At 41.4% G+C, this 18,138-nt stretch overlaps 2 protein-coding genes across 6 annotated transcripts; one reads left to right on the top strand and one right to left on the bottom strand.

Moving 5' to 3' along the window:
• Window positions 1-3,114: 3,114 nt before the first annotated feature.
• On the bottom strand, window positions 3,115-6,751 carry LOC110486795 (small integral membrane protein 10-like protein 2A). 4 transcript variants are annotated; one of them, XR_002468118.2, is made up of 2 exons: window positions 6,493-6,751; window positions 3,115-4,404 (listed from the first exon to the last, which is right to left on the bottom strand). XR_002468118.2 is itself a non-coding variant. In XM_021558621.2 (2 exons), the coding sequence occupies exons 1-2, from the start codon at window positions 4,949-4,951 to the stop codon at window positions 4,384-4,386; spliced, it is 201 nt and encodes a 66-aa protein (XP_021414296.1). In that variant the 5' UTR covers window positions 4,952-5,140; the 3' UTR covers window positions 3,115-4,383. The 4 variants fall into 4 exon arrangements, 1 of the variants encoding a protein (XP_021414296.1); XR_002468117.2 differs by lacking the exon at window positions 6,493-6,751 and adding an exon at window positions 5,436-5,582; XR_002468119.2 differs by lacking the exon at window positions 6,493-6,751 and adding an exon at window positions 5,313-5,538.
• On the top strand, window positions 5,629-17,775 carry LOC110486794 (ras-related C3 botulinum toxin substrate 1). Of its 2 annotated transcripts, none has more exons than XM_021558620.2 (6): window positions 5,629-5,966; window positions 12,357-12,428; window positions 15,211-15,328; window positions 15,560-15,622; window positions 15,903-16,066; window positions 16,351-17,775. In XM_021558620.2, exons 1-6 carry the CDS (start codon window positions 5,932-5,934, stop codon window positions 16,409-16,411), a joined length of 513 nt encoding a protein of 170 aa, XP_021414295.1. In that variant the 5' UTR covers window positions 5,629-5,931; the 3' UTR covers window positions 16,412-17,775. The 2 variants fall into 2 exon arrangements, with proteins under 2 accessions (XP_021414295.1, XP_021414294.1); XM_021558619.2 differs by having other exon boundaries at window positions 5,632-5,966; window positions 15,903-16,062.
• The last annotated feature ends 363 nt before the right edge of the window (window positions 17,776-18,138 follow it).

Here is an 18,138-nt window from a genome sequence, read left to right as displayed (position 1 = left end):
AAATTACTTATTTTGTCTCACTTCTATATTTTCCATTTATACTAGGTCTAGGGGTCATGAATGATGTGCTTTCAGCAAGAGTTGGGAAGGTGGTAAACTAGCAGTGAGGAGTTGCTGCCACCGTGTGGACAAACATAGAACATCAGCTAAGTCAAGATAGAAGGATACACTACCCAACAATTCTCCTTTAAAGGATGTACTACCCAACAATTCTCCTATAAAGGATGTACTACCCAACAATTCTCCTATAAAGGATGTACTACCCAACAATTCTCACAAATTATTAGCTCTTGGTGAGCTATAGGACAACCGCCATTATGAAACCATATTCTGTTATGCATATTTAATACAGTATTATTGTTCCATTAGGTGAGGATCCACATTTAGGGGAGGATCCACATTTACATAATGGGTACCTGGAGGAGGGTCATGGGTACCTGGAGGAGGGTCATGCTTTTCCAATTCCAATTTCAGTCAAGGGGAGGGTTAAGTTTTTTAAAATCTAGTCCAGGGGAGGGTCATGTAATTTTTCATTGATGAAATGTCAATATTTCTCAGTGTTTTAGAATGAGTTGTTTATCAGGCGATATATCGCTGTGTGCCTGATGCCGCCCCTCATCTCTGATTCTCCACTGGGTGTGCAATATCAAGTGTGCCTATAGGCTATTTAGTGTGGTCTCAATCAAATTATCCATAGGCTATAGGCTATTTAGTGTGGTCTCAATCAAATGATCCATAGCCTATAGGCTATTTAGTGTGGTCTCAATCAAATGATCCATAGCCTATAGGCTACGAAGTGCATGCTCGGAGAAGCACAGAGCAAAGTTATATTCCTATGATAGCTGCTGGGATGATGTAAATAAAACTAGGCAGCATTACACACTGCAATGGATATTCCAACCCTGAGCCCTGGTCTGCTCTTGCTGATCAAACACTTTTTTGTGTGCTGCCTAACCAATGGCTGTGCTGTTCAGGAGGAGCACCAAAGGCTTCTTGAACCAGGGACCCTCTGCACACATCAACAACAGTCACCCACGAAGCATCGCTACCCATCGCCCCACAAAAGCCGCAGCCCTTGCAGAGCAAGAGGAACCACTACTTCAAGGTCTCAGAGCGAGTGATGTCACCGATTGAAATGCTATTAGCGCGCACCACCGCTAACTAGCTAGCCATTTCACATCGGTTACACATAGTCCAAAAAACTCACTATCTTGAGTGTGAACTAGCCTATAGTTTATTTTCTGTTCAGTTCGAGAAGGAGAGCGTGACGATGAGAAAGGAGGACCGGAGGTCAACTTTGATAGCTTGCTACTACTATAATTGATTTGATTTAAAATAATATGTTTCTTTCCCATGGTGTAGGCCTATTTATCAGTGTTATTGACCTCACAATAAGACAGATTTACATTGTGGTGCTGAAACTTGAAGCTGCGGCACAAGCAATCTAAAATGGACAGCACATGGTGCTGAAAGTAGGCAAATTTGAGTAGGCATAATTAATTTCAACATCTTCATTTTAATTGGACTTCATTTTACTAACAACAATGGGGCTTTGTGTTGGAGCCTATTTCTACCTATTTAAGAAATAAGAGGTAAGCTTCCTGTTTGACAGACAAAATTAGGCTATAGGCTGCTATCCATAAGCTATTAAGTTAAACCCGAAACTCGAAATGAAGGGGTATGAGAGGGTTTACCATAGGCCTATTTTTATGAAAGAAAATGGCAAAAAGCACAGACCTACCTCTTGTTTGCTTAAGATTTGGAAGAAAATAAAATGGATGCGATTATATAAAGTGATCTATAACAGCGATTTGGGCCGCAATGCTTTATGCTAGAAACAAGCTGTAAAATACCAAGGAAAGACTCCCATGCATATAGGGATATTATTGTTTCATTTCTTTGACATTCAGATGCTGAGCTACAACCTGATATAGCTGAGGAGACACATATTTTTACTTTAATTCTGTCACTATCAATTGATTGAGCTATTCACTTTCTGTACAATAGAATATGTTTAAACCCAGACAGATTTTAGGGAAACCCTAGCCAGCAGCTTACATTTTTCTGCGTCGGTAGCAGGTCTACTCTGTATGGGGTGGAAAGTTTTGAAAGTACTATGCTCAGATTCCTAATGACGTCTCAGATTTTATTATTTGCAAATAGGGACAGTTTAGTCGCAAACAGGACAATGATTTGGCATTGGAGAAATATGTTAAGATTAACACATAGGCCTATCTCTCTATCCATTCTTAGCCTGTGATTTGGGGAATTTGCGCGGTATTAAAACAATTCTGCTAATATGTAATTTTTTTAAATAAATGAAAGATTCATGCAATGCTTTTACAATAAAGGAGATCTTTCCACCCCTACTCTTGCTATCAACATTCCTGAGTTGCCATATAATGTTTACAGGATGAAGAACAGTTTCTAAAACTGCATATCTAAGGTTCTGGTCTGTCCAAGAAGTGAGGGTAAACGGTAGGCATGTTCTCTGCTATTCACTTTATTTAAATGATCATTTTAGGTATAGAGGGTCACTTGTTTTTTCAAGCATTCAGGGAGGGTTTAGGTCAAATATGTTTTGCTGAAGGAATTGAGAACCATTTTCATTTCAGAGGTCTGATTTTCTCCATGTAACCCTTATATAATGTTCACTCCCTTACAATATGTTTCTAAGACAATCTTTAACAGATCAATGGACCAATGGATCATCTTGATTGCAGACAATGTCCTGCTTCATCCATAAGGGGATATGTTGAATTGACTGTAATTAAATTGTCTGAAATCCACTTTTAATTAAATGAATTGATCACATTGTAAATGATCTGTGGGCTATGAAATCCATCTTGGGAGGATGAATGAATGACCTCAATAGTCACACTGTTCTTTGAAATGGTATCTCTGCTATGCCTTCTGGACACTCTCTAATAATAGATTGGATAAGATATACAGGTTAAATAACAGATTTAACACAAAAATCCTTACTATAGATCTTACCCACTTAAGTAAACATTACCATGAGGGTGTAGAAGGGTAGAGGTTTGTGTATGAATCCAAGATGATGAATCTTATAACCTTAAAGTTATTTCATAGAATGTAAATGACAGAAATAGATGATTGTTTAATAATTTATTGTTTCCAAGGAGGTACAACCATATTAAATTCCTTACCCTTTTAATACAGTGACTCGAGAATTGACAAAACCCACAAACACTTTACTGAGAAATAAGGATGAGTGCATACCTAAGACAAAATCATAAACCATTTATTTCAAATCTAAAATGCCACCTCGTTAGCTCCATTGACCGATAGAGAGAAGTGGGTGACAAGTGTGTGTTTGTGTGTCATGCAGTCATTCCTTTCCTGGATCCTTCCTGTTTGTCTGACACCTACACTGCAACATTCCATTCCAAATCAGTGAGAAGAAGTGACACTAAGGATAGATGCACATTACACAACAAGCACCTTGCCCTTTCTATAACTGAAAGGTGACCGTACCCATACTGAAAGGTGACCGTACCGAGACTGAAAGGTGACCGTACCCATACTGAAAGGTTGTAACAGTAGCCCTGCTGAGCTACACTGAAAGGTTGTAACAGTAGCCCTGCTGAGCTACACTGAAAGGTTGTAACAGTAGCCCTGCTGAGCTACACTGAAATGTATCCTCTTCCACTTTCCAACTCACTGCACCATCTTTCCATTGGCAAACAAACTTTTCCAAAACCGCTCAAAAAAAATGCCCAAACCACTGAGAATAGAAAACATGCACTGGTTTATGTCATGCGGTGGAGATGCAAACTAGTGGATACTTGTGTTTCATTATGAGGGGAACTATATGACAAGTTTCCAGTTTTCCTTCGGAGACGACTACAGATGAGCACGGATGAACACGTCAAACAGAACTCTAAGAGGAAGAAGAAATAAGGTTCCAAAAACATTCATTCCATTGTTGTCATTGTAATTTTTGTTTCTCAGTCCTCCTTGTGGTCTGCGACAAAAAGGCAGTGTCGAATTCCACTGGTCATCCTTTCCTATGTCTCCTCTGACCAGATGGGCAGCTCAAGAATCTCTGGTGGCGAGTGGCTGTGAGGGATATATCCCAGTACAACCTCACAGATCTCTGCACTCCCCGGCGGCCATTGTTAATGACATCATCATGGTGTCCTTCCCAGACAAAGGCACTGGGTTCCTATGACAAGGGGTGGCTGAGACAACGGCCGTGTAACATTGCGCATTGTCACACTGGCCCCTGATACTAGTGCCCTCTTCCACATTGTTGATTGTGTGAGGTCTGCAGGGTCTCTTTGGGAAGTTCTGACTGAAGATGCCCACTAATGAGCAGTCAGGGGTGTTGGGTCCTCAATTGTGGCAGTTGTAACACACTCAGTGAATCTCAATATGGACCTGCAAATAGGAAAATACAAAGACAGTTAGCTAAAAATTGGAAATCTGACATATTGTAAATGTATGAAAACAAGAAATGACACTCAACAAAGCATGACGTGTCAAAGTGGGCAGTGGCTGTCTAAATCTGCCTCCTTTATGGTCGTGATACTGTACTTCAAACTTGATTTGCATTGCCAAACCTTATGCTGTGGCTTCTTAGATTAGCTAGCAAACTAGCAAATTACCTTAATTTTTTATTTAGCTGTCGCGTTAACGAACGTTAGCTAGCATCTAAAATAGCTCAGTCAATCTGTGAAGATAAAATGTTCGCTTTAGCTAACTGTATGCACCGTTTAGGTGCAAGGTTAGCCAGGAATATGTTTACCTGTAATCGCACATTGAACATCATCGAAGCGATGAGGTAGAGGTATGGGAATCTGATTCGCAGTCGCCACGCGAGATCAAAAAATATCAACAAAGTCCTCGTCAATCCTTTAGAAAACACCCCATAAGTCCGACCAGCGGACCCCGAAAAACGGAACACTAAATAAGACAGACCCGCCATAAAACAATATCTACAACGGAGATTATCCACCGGAATCTTATTTACAAGTTAAGAAGATACAACAGTGCACACTGCCATCGTTGTCTGGAGTTTTAAACATTCATATTTTCGTCTTTTGACGAGGTACCCCACCCCAACCGAAAAATCCACCATTATTTTCCAGTTTTGGTCAAACGGAACATTAGTGTGACTCACGGAAGTTGCAATGCAATGATATCCGGCTACGTCATCATGGTGTAACTGTCTATGGTGTCCGTAAATACTCTTGTTATTTTTTTGGAGAATATAATCATTTGGATAAACTCGTCTCTCGTATACTCTTCTGGTTACTATGTATACCAGATACCTTTGCATACCATACCGTATATCAACATCACGATGTCAGCATATTATCTTCTGTTAACTCCACGCTACCTGAAAACTGAAAGTTGTTCACACTTCTCAAAAGTGTATTTTGGTACACGTTTTCAAACGGCTAACTTACTTATAAATAATTGGACGTATGTTGTGTGAAAGATACAAGTTCATATCCCTTTTCTTAATTTCATGCTTCTTTCGTTTTTCACAATGTACTGTCTTTTGTTTTAGGATTAAACCACTGCACATCAGTGATTTAAATCCGTGCGTGGGCGTCTAAAGCAACCGGAAGTGACCCGGTGAACGGATAGTTCCGCACGGTTTTGCGATGTAAAACGCAGCTCTGTTTTTTTCTTCAATGGGTGGTAGCAGCTGTTTGCTCCATAATTTCCAGTTGAGAAAGTATGGGAATGTAGCAAGATCACTTCAAAAAAATATCTTATCGGACACTTTCGAAAAGACACACATTAACCTTGTCAATCAGTCTTACTTTGACCAAATAATTACAGACATTTCAAGTTTGAACAAGTTTAGACAAAATAGTGGGTAACTGAGCTAGCACCCAAGCTAGTAAACGGACTTAGCGACGCATCTGGACCAGTCTGGTAGTACGGTCCGGAACAATGCAGGCCATAAAGTGTGTCGTGGTTGGGGACGGGTAAGTTTATGAACGTTTACTAACTATAAATACACGATGTACCATTGTAGCTAAGTGACTATCTATATTTGGTGTGAATGTCAAATAAATAATATAGCTAGCAAATGTGTTAACTTGCTAGCTAACGTTAGTTAGCTAGGTGAAAAGTTAGCTAAAGGCTAGGTAACTACCAAACTAACAAGTTCAATGACAATCCAACATTACGCAAGCAAATACATGCTTATTCTCACAATTGTTATTTGTGCAAATCAGCTGGTTTAGTCCCCATCAATGTGACTAAATTAAGTGGGTGTGTAAACTTTATGAATTAAATCACTGCTCTGCCATAGCTGTGTACATTCAGATGCTGAAACATGTCTATATTCTCGCCAAATATCTCAAACTTCGCTACCAATTATTATTTTGTTTTTTGTTAAAATACGGATAATGTTGGCCAAAAATGATATTGCGATATGTAACTATCGATTTTCCCCCATCACTAGTAACTAACGTCGATACTTAAACATTTAAATTATTAAACACTTACCGTATACCTGTGTTTGTCCTCTGTTGTTGCAGGCCATTTGTTTGCTGAAATCATACTTTTTTATAAAACGCTAATAAAATACAACCACCGACTGTTTCCCGGTTGCTGTATGATGGCAACTCCGCGCAAATGCGCTTGTGCCAATTGAATCAACATGGAAACAGTCAGCGATTGTATTTGACGAACATTTTATTAAAAGGTAGGGCTTAAAGCAAAAAAATAAAGGCACGCAACAGAGGACAAACAGATACATGTAAGGGTTTACAAATGTATATTATTGAAGTCGGAGGTTCCTTTCAAAACTCCAGTCTGCACTCAACTTAATGGAGGAGTTGAGGTACTTGGCAAGCTGTATTTGAAGCTTTTGTATTTTTTGGGCTCCAGTTTATTTCTGTCATTGTTTACTTGGTTATTTCATTGAATCTAAATTGTGAAAACAGTTAACTGGTATTCATCTTTGCCAGCAAGCTAATGTTACCATAGAAACATTTTCCAGGTGTGAAGTAAAGAGAGGGAAAGGGGATACCTAGTCACTTACCCACTGAATGCATTCAACTATCCCAGACCATTACAGGTGGACTGACTCACTCAATATATGAATATTAATGTCTGGATCATAGGGAGTATTTCATCTAGACTGTATAAATCTCCTTGAAGTTTGCCGTTCCCAACCAAGTTAAATGACCTAAGGTGTGAGTGTGGTAATAAGACGTGGTGACTCACTGCACTTCACCAACCTCTGTTTGCTAACCAGGTAGATACAAACCCTTTGCTAGTGGTTGGTAGGTAGGTATTACCCAACAAATAGGTAACAAACTTGGTAACATATTTTAGTTACCCTAGTGGTGCTGGTCAAACCTGTTCCTCACCTGGCTGGTATTTAGCCATTCAAATAACTGTGCACTTTTGGATGACCGTATCAGAAAACTCTGATCTGTTTGGGCACTCCTCATAATGTGTAGGAGGGAGGGGAGGGTGTACACAACAGAGTATGTAGCCTCTGGGCTGGGTGTGGTGGATATTGTAGGCAGCAGGAGAAATTAAAGCCCACATGTCATAGATGGAACCACGGCTGAACTGTTCTATTCTTTGATTTAAGGAGGTAATATAACTGTCCACTCCCATTCGTCGGCTAGCTTTTTATCTTTTGAAATAGTAACTAGGCCACATTTCAAAGAGTTACGGACGTGAGTTGGTTTTACTGAACCTCAGATCATTGAAAAAAAAGCAGGTGATCCTCTGAAATGTGCGATTGTCAATAGAGGTCGACCGATTATGATTTTTCAACACCGATACCGATTATTGGAGGGTTTAAAAAAGCCGATGCCGATTAATCGGCTGATTTAAAAAAAAAAAAAAATAGCTAAATATGCAGGTTTAAAAATATATACTTGATTTTAAGAAAGGCATTGGTGTTTATGGTTAGGTACACGTTGGAGCAACGACAGTCCTTTTTCGCGGATGTGCACTGCATCGATTATATGCAACGCAGGACACGCTAGATAAACTAGTAATATCATCAACCATGTGTAGTTATAACTAGTGATTATGATTGATTAAGTTTAATGCTAGCTAGCAACTAGCTAGCATTACGACTCAGACACGAGGTATGTGGCAGGGTCTACAGTCAATCACGGATTACAAAAAGAAAACCAGCCCCGTCACGGACCAGGATGTCTTGCTCCCAGGCAGACTAAATAACTTTTTTGCCCGCTTTGAGGACAATACAGTGCCACTGACACAGCCCGCAACCAAAACATGCAGACTCTCCTTCACTGCAGCTGAGGTGAGTAAAACATTTAAACGTGTTGACCCTCGCAAGGCTGCAGGCCCAGACGGCATCCCCAGCTGCGCCCTCAGAGCATGCGCAGACCAGCTGGCTGGTGTGTTTACGGACATATTCATTCAATCCCTATCCCAGTCTGCTGTTCCCACATTCTTCAAGAGGGCCACCATTGTTCCTGTTCCCAAGAAAGCTAAGGTAACGACTACCGCCCCGTAGCACTCACTTCCGTCATCATGAAGTGCTTTGAGAGACTAGTCAAGGACCATATCACCCCCACCCTACCTAACACCCTAGACCCACTCCAATTTGCTTACCGCCCAAATAGGTCCACAGACGATGCAATCTCAACCACACTGCACACTGCCCTAACCCATCTAGACAAGAGGAATACCTATGTGAGAATGCTGTTCATCAACTACAGCTCAGCATTTAACACCATAGTACCCTCCAAACTCGTCATCAAGCTCGAGACCCTGGGTCTCGACCCCGCCCTGTGCAACTGGGTACTGGACTTCCTGGCGGGCCGCCCCCCAGGTGGTGAGGGTAGGTAACAACATCTCCACCCCGCTGATCCTCAACACTGGGGCCCCACAAGGGTAAGTTCTGAGCCCTCTCCTGTACTCCCTGTTCACCCACGACTGCGTGGCCACGCACGCCTCCAACTCAATCATCAAGTTTGCGGACGACACTACAGTGGTAGGCTTGATTACCAACAACGACGAGACGGCCTACAGGGAGGAGGTGAGGGCCCTCGGAGTGTGGTGTCAGGAAAATATCCTCACACTCAACGTCAACAAAACTAAGGAGATGATTGTGGACTTCAGGAAACAGCAGAGGGAACACCCCCCTATCCACATCGATGGGACAGTAGTGGAGGGGGTAGTAAGTTTTTTAAGTTCCTCGGCGTACACATCACAGACAAACTGAATTGGTCCACCCACACAGACAGCATCGTGAATCAAATCAAATCAAATCGTGAAGAAGGCGCAGCAGCGCCTCTTCAACCTCAGGAGGCTGAAGAAATTTGGCTTGTCACCAAAAGCACTCACAAACTTCTACAGGTGCACAATCGAGAGCATCCTGTTGGGCTGTATCGCTGCCTGGTACGGCAACTGCTCCGCCCACAACCGTAAGGCTCTCCAGAGGGTAGTGAGGTCTGCACAACGCATCACCGGGGGCAAACTACCTGCCCTCCAGGACACCTACACCACCTGATGTCACAGGAAGGCCATAAAGATCATCAAGGACAACAACCACCCAAGCCACTGCCTGTTCACCCCGCTATCATCCAGAAGGCGAGGTCAGTACAGGTGCATCAAAGCTGGGACCGAGAGACTGAAAAACAGCTTCTATCTCAAGGCCATCAGACTGTTAAACAGCCACCACTAACATTGAGTGGCTGCTGCCAACACACTGACTCAACTCCAGCCACTTTAGTGATGGGAATTGATGTAAAATATATCACTAGCCACTTTAAACAATGCTACTTAATACAATGTTTACATACCCTACATTATTCATCTCATATGTATACATATATACTGTACTCTCATCTACTGCATCTTTATGTAATACATGTATCACTAGCCACTTTAAACTATGCCACTTTGTTTACATACCCTACATTACTCATCTCATATGTACAGTGCCTTGCGAAAGTATTCGGCCCCCTTGAACTTTGCGACCTTTTGCCACATTTCAGGCTTCAAACATAAAGATATAAAACTGTATTTTTTTGTGAAGAATCAACAAGTGGGACACAATCATGAAGTGGAATGACATTTATTGGATATTTCAAACCTTTTTAACAAATCAAAAACTGAAAAATTGGGCGTGCAAAATTATTCAGCCCCCTTAAGTTAATACTTTGTAGCGCCACCTTTTGCTGCGATTACAGCTGTAAGTCGCTTGGGGTATGTCTCTATCAGTTTTGCACATCGAGAGACTGACATTTTTCCCCATTCCTCCTTGCAAAACAGCTCGAGCTCAGTGAGGTTGAATGGAGAGCATTTGTGAACAGCAGTTTTCAGTTCTTTCCACAGATTCTCGATTGGATTCAGGTCTGGACTTTGACTTGGCCATTCTAACACCTGGATATGTTTATTTTTGAACCATTCCATTGTAGATTTTGCTTTATGTTTTGGATCATTGTCTTGTTGGAAGACAAATCTCCGTCCCAGTCTCAGGTCTTTTGCAGACTCCATCATTCTTCCAGAATGGTCCTGTATTTGGCTCCATCCATCTTCCCATCAATTTGAACCATCTTCCCTGTCCCTGCTGAAGAAAAGCAGGCCCAAACCATGATGCTGCCACCACCATGTTTGACAGTGGGGATGGTGTGTTCAGCTGTGTTGCTTTTACGCCAAACATAACGTTTTGCATTGTTGCCAAAAAGTTCAATTTTGGTTTCATCTGACCAGAGCACCTTCTTCCACATGTTTGACATGTTTGACATGAGACATGAGTCTCCCACCTCAGCTGTAGATCTCTGCAGTTCATCCAGAGTGATCATGGGCCTCTTGGCTGCATCTCTGATCAGTCTTCTCCTTGTATGAGCTGAAAGTTTAGAGGGACGGCCAGGTCTTGGTAGATTTGCAGTGGTCTGATACTCCTTCCATTTCAATATTATCGCTTGCACAGTGCTCCTTGGGATGTTTAAAGCTTGGGATATCTTTTTGTATCCAAATCCGGCTTTAAACTTCTTCACAACAGTATCTCGGACCTGCCTGGTGTGTTTCTTGTTCTTCATGATGCTCTCTGCGCTTTTAACGGACCTCTGAGACTATTACAGTGCAGGTGCATTTATACGGAGACTTGATTACACACAGGTGGATTGTATTTATCATCATTAGTAATTTAGGTCAACATTGGATCATTCAGAGATCCTCACTGAACTTCTGGAGAGAGTTTGCTGCACTGAAAGTAAAGGGGCTGAATAATTTTGCACGCCCAATATTTCAGTTTTTGATTTGTTAAAAAAGTTTGAAATATCCAATAAATGTCATTCCACTTCATGATTGTGTCCCACTTGTTGTTGATTCTTCACAAAAAAATACAGTTTTATATCTTTATGTTTGAAGCCTGAAATGTGGCAAAAGGTCGCAAAGTTCAAGAGGGCCGAATACTTTCGCAAGGCACTGTATATACTGTACTCGATCTATTGCATCTTGCCTATGCCACTCTGTACCATCACTCATTCATATCTTTATGTACATATTCTTTATCCCTTTACACTTGTGTGTATAAGGTAGTAGTTTTGGAATTGTTAGTTAGATTACTCGTTGGTTATTACTGCATTGTCGGAACTAGAAGCACAAGCATTTCGCTACACTCGCATTAACATCTGCTAACCATGTGTATGTGACAAAAAAATTTGATTTGATTTTGACCTTGGCTTCCTACTGCATTCGTGTAACAGGCGGGCTCCTCGTGGGGCAGGTGGTTAGAGCGTTGGACTAGTTAACCGTAAGGTTGCAAGATTGAATTCCTGAGCTGACAACGTAAAAATCTGTCGTTCTGCCCCTGAACAAGGCAGTTAACCCACCGTTCCTAGGCCGTCATTGAAAATAAGAATGGGTTCTTAACTGACTTGCCTAGTTAAATAAAGATTAAATAAAGGTGTAAAATATATATATATATATATATATATATAAATAATATACAGATTTCCGATTTTTATGAAAAACTTGAAATCGGCCCTAATTAATCGGCCATTCCGATTAATCAGTCGCCCTCTAATCATCAATGTGTGATAATCAATGTATTAATGTGTAGAGCATGGCATCAGACATCTTGGCGGAGGCTAGGCCTAATCTCAACCTTACTCATATGAGAAACCAAGTCTGAGTTCCTGGCTGCAGGGCATTCAATCGTTCAAGGTAGATTTTGAAGTCTGTGTTGTCCATCCACCCAGATTCAAGTTTGGTAGGGACCTCAATGCCCTCTATAATAGACCATAGCCATGTCTTAAGCATGGTTCTTTCAGAGGATCGACATCATGCTATAAAATTGGCATATGGCATGCACACCTATGATTTGTTCCATTACATTGACATGTGCCTTTTATCTTCTCTTCCAGAGCTGTGGGTAAGACATGTCTGCTGATCAGCTACACGACCAACGCCTTCCCTGGAGAGTACATCCCCACAGTGTGAGTACCTCTACAGCCCCCGGGTGGGAGGTCTGGCCTGGGAACCCCCTGAAGCCAGACACCCCCAGCACCACACCCCTCTAATTCTCCCCTTGTCTCAGTCTCCACAACCATTATTCAGGCTAGGTAGGGAGAGAATCTCTACATAGCTATCTTTTGCCCCTCACCTAAACTTGCAAATAAGATTTCAATTGGATTTGGTGGGAAAATGTTTGTTGGCAGCTTGGGATGCTTATCATGCTAACCTGGGGGCCTTAGCATCATACCGGTAGCGTTTGCCAGCCAAGAGTACATAGCATCTCTGAACAGAGTGCCAGACGTAATTTGCTAACCAATTGTACATGTAGAATCACATGAAAATGTTGTCAGTCAGACGTCCACTGGCGGGGTGGTCCCTAAAACATACTGCGCCAAACAAACGGCAGATGGCCGGCAGATCGACATTCGTTGGGTTGTGTGCGCTCCCTTAGGGGAAGAAATACTTGGGGAAAACACGGCAACATAAATTACCAGAAGGGTTTTTAGGTCTTATCTGACCTAGCACTAACTTGTTATGTTGATCTGTATCAGTGACATAAACTGGTTTAGATAAGTGACCAGATTTTCTATTATTGATGGTCACTGGTCAGATTTACCAAGAGTTTTTCACCAGTTTGAACCAGTTCTTCATAAGAGGGAATACTGTAAAACATTCAAATAATAATGTTAAAGGGGAAATCTGCAGCTGCTACTTCCATTTTTGGACTTCTAAATGAATGAGAGAGACCCATTGATTCTTAAAGAATATAACTGATAAATGCCCCATGAGCTTAGTTTACAGTGCATTGCGAAAGTATTCGGCCCCCTTGAACTTTGCGACCTTTTGCCACATTTCAGGCTTCAAACATAAAGATATAAAACTGTATTTTTTTGTGAAGAATCAACAACAAGTGGGACACAATCATGAAGTGGAACGACATTTATTGGATATTTCAAACTTTTTTAACAAATCAAGAACTGAAAAATTGGGCGTGCAAAATTATTCAGCCCCCTTAAGTTAATACTTTGTAGCGCCACCTTTTGCTGCGATTACAGCTGTAAGTCGCTTGGGGTATGTCTCTATCAGTTTTGCACATCGAGAGACTGACATTTTTTCCCATTCCTCCTTGCAAAACAGCTTGAGCTCAGTGAGGTTGGATGGAGAGCATTTGTGAACAGCAGTTTTCAGTTCTTTCCACAGATTCTCGATTGGATTCAGGTCTGGACTTTGACTTGGCCATTCTAACACCTGGATATGTTTATTTTTGAACCATTCCATTGTAGATTTTGCTTTATGTTTTGGATCATTGTCTTGTTGGAAGACAAATCTCCGTCCCAGTCTCAGGTCTTTTGCAGACTCCATCAGGTTTTCTTCCAGAATGGTCCTGTATTTGGCTCCATCCATCTTCCCATCAATTTTAACCATCTTCCCTGTCCCTGCTGAAGAAAAGCAGGCCCAAACCATGATGCTGCCACCACCATGTTTGACAGTGGGGATGGTGTGTTCAGGGTGATGAGCTGTTGCTTTTACGCCAAACATAACGTTTTGCATTGTTGCCAAAAAGTTCAATTTTGGTTTCATCTGACCAGAGCACCTTCTTCCACATGTTTGGTGTGTCTCACAGGTGGCTTGTGGCAAACTTTAAACAACACTTTTTATGGATATCTTTAAGAAATGGCTTTCTTCTTGCCACTCTTCCATAAAGGCCAGATTTGTGCAATATACGACTGATTGTTGTCCTATGGACAGAGTCTCCCACCTCAGCTGTAGATCTCTGCAGTTCATCCAGAGTGATCATGGGCCTCTTGGCTGCATCTCTGATCAGTCTTCTCCTTGTATGAGCTGAAAGTTTAGAGGGACGGCCAGGTCTTGGTAGATTTGCAGTGGTCTGATACTCCTTCCATTTCAATATTATCGCTTGCACAGTGCTCCTTGGGATGTTTAAAGCTTGGGAAATCTTTTTGTATCCAAATTCGGCTTTAAACTTCTTCACAACAGTATCTCGGACCTGCCTGGTGTGTTCCTTGTTCTTCATGATGCTCTCTGCGCTTTTAACGGACCTCTGAGACTATCACAGTGCAGGTGCATTTATACGGAGACTTGATTACACACAGGTGGATTGTATTTATCATCATTAGTCATTTAGGTCAACATTGGATCATTCAGAGATCCTCACTGAACTTCTGGAGAGAGTTTGCTGCACTGAAAGTAAAGGGGCTGAATAATTTTGCACGCCCAATTTTTCAGTTTTTGATTTGTTAAAAAAGTTTGAAATATCCAATAAATGTCGTTCCACTTCATGATTGTGTCCCACTTGTTGTTGATTCTTCACAAAAAAATACAGTTTTATATCTTTATGTTTGAAGCCTGAAATGTGGCAAAAGGTCGCAAAGTTCAAGGGGGCCGAATACTTTCGCAAGGCACTGTAACTGTCATACCCCAGCAGAACCCAAAATGTATGTTTGTTTAACTCCAATGTTTGTAATTATTGTAAATGTAAACCAACACTGAATGGGTATTCAACTCTTACCCCATGAGGTTTGGTGCCTGCTGGTTTTCTGTTCTACCTGATAATTAATTGCCCTAACTTGGTGTCACAGGTCTAAATTGGTCTATCATCAAGTTAAATAGGATACACTTCTCTCTCCTTTGTTGTCTTAAGCATGGTTCTTTCAGAGGATCGACATCATGCTATAAAATTGGCATATGGCAATTGATTATTAGCCTATACCCAAACTCATAGCGGTTGACTGATCCCTACAGGTTTGACAACTACTCTGCCAATGTGATGGTGGATGGAAAACCAGTCAACTTGGGCCTTTGGGATACAGCAGGGCAGGAGGACTACGACAGACTCCGCCCCCTCTCCTACCCACAGACGGTAAGATTGACAGACCAGACATGCATTGCCATGGGAACAGCTGAAACTTGCTTACTATTGTTTTGTTTGAAATGAAGCCTTTGTGTACTTACAGGACATTCTGTAAAAAATAGCGTAGTCCTCGTCTCTGTGAGTAATAATAAGGATGTTTTAGATATAAGGAACACTGTGATTACGGAAGTGATTATCACAGGTACTGACTGAGATTATTCCCCCTCTCTCTCTCTCCAGGATGTGTTCCTTATCTGTTTCTCCCTTGTGAGTCCTGCCTCGTTTGAAAATGTCCGTGCCAAGGTGGGTGCCCTGTTTGAAGCAACTCATCATAGCTCTTAAGAATTCAATACAAGGAGCTTGTCTACAGCACATGATGATCAGTTCAAATACATTTATATTGTCTAGCTCTATTTTTCAGAGCTGCATTTAGGAAAAGACAGTCCATATTGATTCTTCATAAGATTAAACTGATTTTTACTGGTTATATTGATCAACCTTTTGAAAAGTCATGGAAACTGTAATGACAAATTGAATGGGAACCCTATGAAAGTGACATGCCCAATGTGGTCTCTCTTCATAGTGGTACCCAGAGGTCAGGCACCACTGCCCCAACACGCCCATCATCCTAGTGGGTACCAAGTTGGATCTGAGGGACGATAAGGACACCATCGAGAAGCTCAGGGAGAAGAAACTCACCCCTATCACCTACCCCCAGGGCCTGGCCATGGCCAAAGAGATCGGTATGTGTTCAGTGTCTATCAGTGACAATGAATGCAGGTTTAGGGAGTGTGTTTACTGTTAGGGACAATTCATGCTTTGAATGCAGATAACCTTCTCAACCAGGAGAAAGTGGTTGGACTCATGCATTACTTGTAGTCATGCTCTCTGAGTAAGGCTTTAGAAAGTGATGTCTCAAAGAGAGTGAGTGAAGAGTAACTGGCTTCTCTCCTCCTTGGACTGCACATGCACACCCTTCAGAGCCATGCATTAGTAGTAACAGTCTCCTCGTTCTCTCTCCTGTCGCTCAGGTGCGGTGAAGTACCTGGAGTGCTCGGCCCTGACCCAGCGCGGCCTGAAGACTGTGTTTGATGAGGCCATCCGGGCGGTCCTCTGCCCCCCGCCCGTCAAGAAGAGGAGAAGAAAGTGCTCCCTGCTCTAGAACCCCGCAGACAGGAAGTATCGGGAAGTGGGCACTCGCCGGGCAGGGAGACAGGCAACGCAGACACAAAAGCATTTTACTTCGGAATCTTTCCTTTTATATATAATATATTAGTCTCTACTAGTACAGCACTGGGACAAACTGTTCCTTTGTTAAAAGAAACTGAACATACAGATAGGTTTAGGAATGGGTGACATCACTGAAGTGTAAGAAATTCCAGAGGCCTTCTAAAAATGGATTTAAACTTCTGTGAGAAGGATGATGAAATGTTTTTGATTTGTTGCTCTTACTCGTAGTCCATATTGTTTACAGTCTTTAGAGGTTGTTTTGGGTGGAGTGAATTTGCCAAACTGCATACTGCAGATATTAGAAGCTGTACAGCAGACAGACACTAAACTTGTTGCTATTTTTTTTAGGTTTACCTCCTTAACAGTACAGCTAATAATTTGGCATGATGCACTGCAGTTAACGGTTACATGGTTAAGATGGCATTCTATTTGTGGGGTGGCATTCTTTATAACATGGAAATCCAGAACTAGCCAAGTTAATAGCATCACCAATTTTATTTTCACCTCCAACTACTAATTAATGTACCATACATCTAATTAGACTAGGACTGAGTTTGGGAAACACTGGTCTAGCCAAGTTAATAGCATCACCAATTTTATTTTCACCTCCAACTACTAATTAATGTACCATAAATCTAATTAGACTAGGACTGAGTTTGGGAAACACTGGTGCTTTTTTTGTCGATTGGAAAAAGCGTGATCCTTCAGTATTTAATGGGAGAGCTGGCGTGCCTCGTTGCACGGTTGAACCTGTTAGTCAAAAATGTTGTATCCCCCACCCGTGTCCTCCCTGTACTGTCTGAACCGAATCGTTGCCTGAGAAAAACAAAGCCTGCGACTTTATATGAGAAGATTGGATGTGAGGACTGTTTTGGGTGTCGATGTGAGATAAAAGCACCTTTTATATTAGTCTTTGGGCATTTATCAGAAACCATTTATGCAGCGATTTCTTCGTGAATAGCCCATTTGATTTACAGTAGCCACAACTACTTGGAAGGCGGAGCAAAGGAGAGCATTTAAATGACTGAGGAATGTTGTAACGGTAACTTAGCTACAGTCAGTAACGATGTAGTGTGTATATATTCATCTTTGGTTATCATTTGAATTCAATTGGTTATTTTGTATTAAAAAAATTCCACTGAAGTTAATCACTCACTGTATTTTTAAACAAACTATGAACGCTATATTGTTTACCAACTACAAATAAACCTTTAATTTTCCTACAAGTCTAGCCTTTTGTAATTAATGCAGATGGCATGAAATGTGCTACATATACTGATACATATACATTTACATATCTTGTAGGTCAAATATGTAACTGTTATTCAGACATCAAGCTGCGCTCCAACTGAGCCAATGTTGTGGCCCTTTGGTTTTATGCATAAAGAAATGTCACTTGAGAACCATTAAATTTGAATTCAACATACTGTGTGCATTTACTTTGCCTTTACATTTGAGGTATTCATGTCACAGTACTTAGCTTCTCAATTGAGGAATTCATATTTACAGTAGTTAGTTTCGCAATTAGTGTTTAAGCTTTTTCTTAAGGACTGACGTGCTATTGTACTTCCTCCTTTGAGGACTCTGAG

Source organism: Oncorhynchus mykiss, chromosome 13, assembly GCF_013265735.2.
Source record: "Oncorhynchus mykiss isolate Arlee chromosome 13, USDA_OmykA_1.1, whole genome shotgun sequence".
In the NCBI taxonomy this organism is placed as follows: domain Eukaryota; kingdom Metazoa; phylum Chordata; class Actinopteri; order Salmoniformes; family Salmonidae; genus Oncorhynchus; species Oncorhynchus mykiss.
Note: the sequence above shows the minus strand (reverse complement) of the source record. Positions and strands in the feature narration are given on the sequence as shown.

Coding starts and splice junctions, on each gene's coding strand:
- LOC110486795 (XM_021558621.2), bottom strand. CDS start 4,951: ATGGCGGGTCTGTCTTATTTAGTGTTCCGTTTTTCGGGGTCCGCTGGT. Junction 4,405..4,771: donor TGTTCAATGTGCGATTACAG/GTAAACATATTC, acceptor TCCTATTTGCAG/GTCCATATTGAGATTCACTG.
- LOC110486794 (XM_021558619.2), top strand. CDS start 5,932: ATGCAGGCCATAAAGTGTGTCGTGGTTGGGGACGG. Junction 15,329..15,559: donor CCCTCTCCTACCCACAGACG/GTAAGATTGACA, acceptor CTCTCTCTCCAG/GATGTGTTCCTTATCTGTTT. Junction 15,623..15,902: donor TTGAAAATGTCCGTGCCAAG/GTGGGTGCCCTG, acceptor CTCTCTTCATAG/TGGTACCCAGAGGTCAGGCA.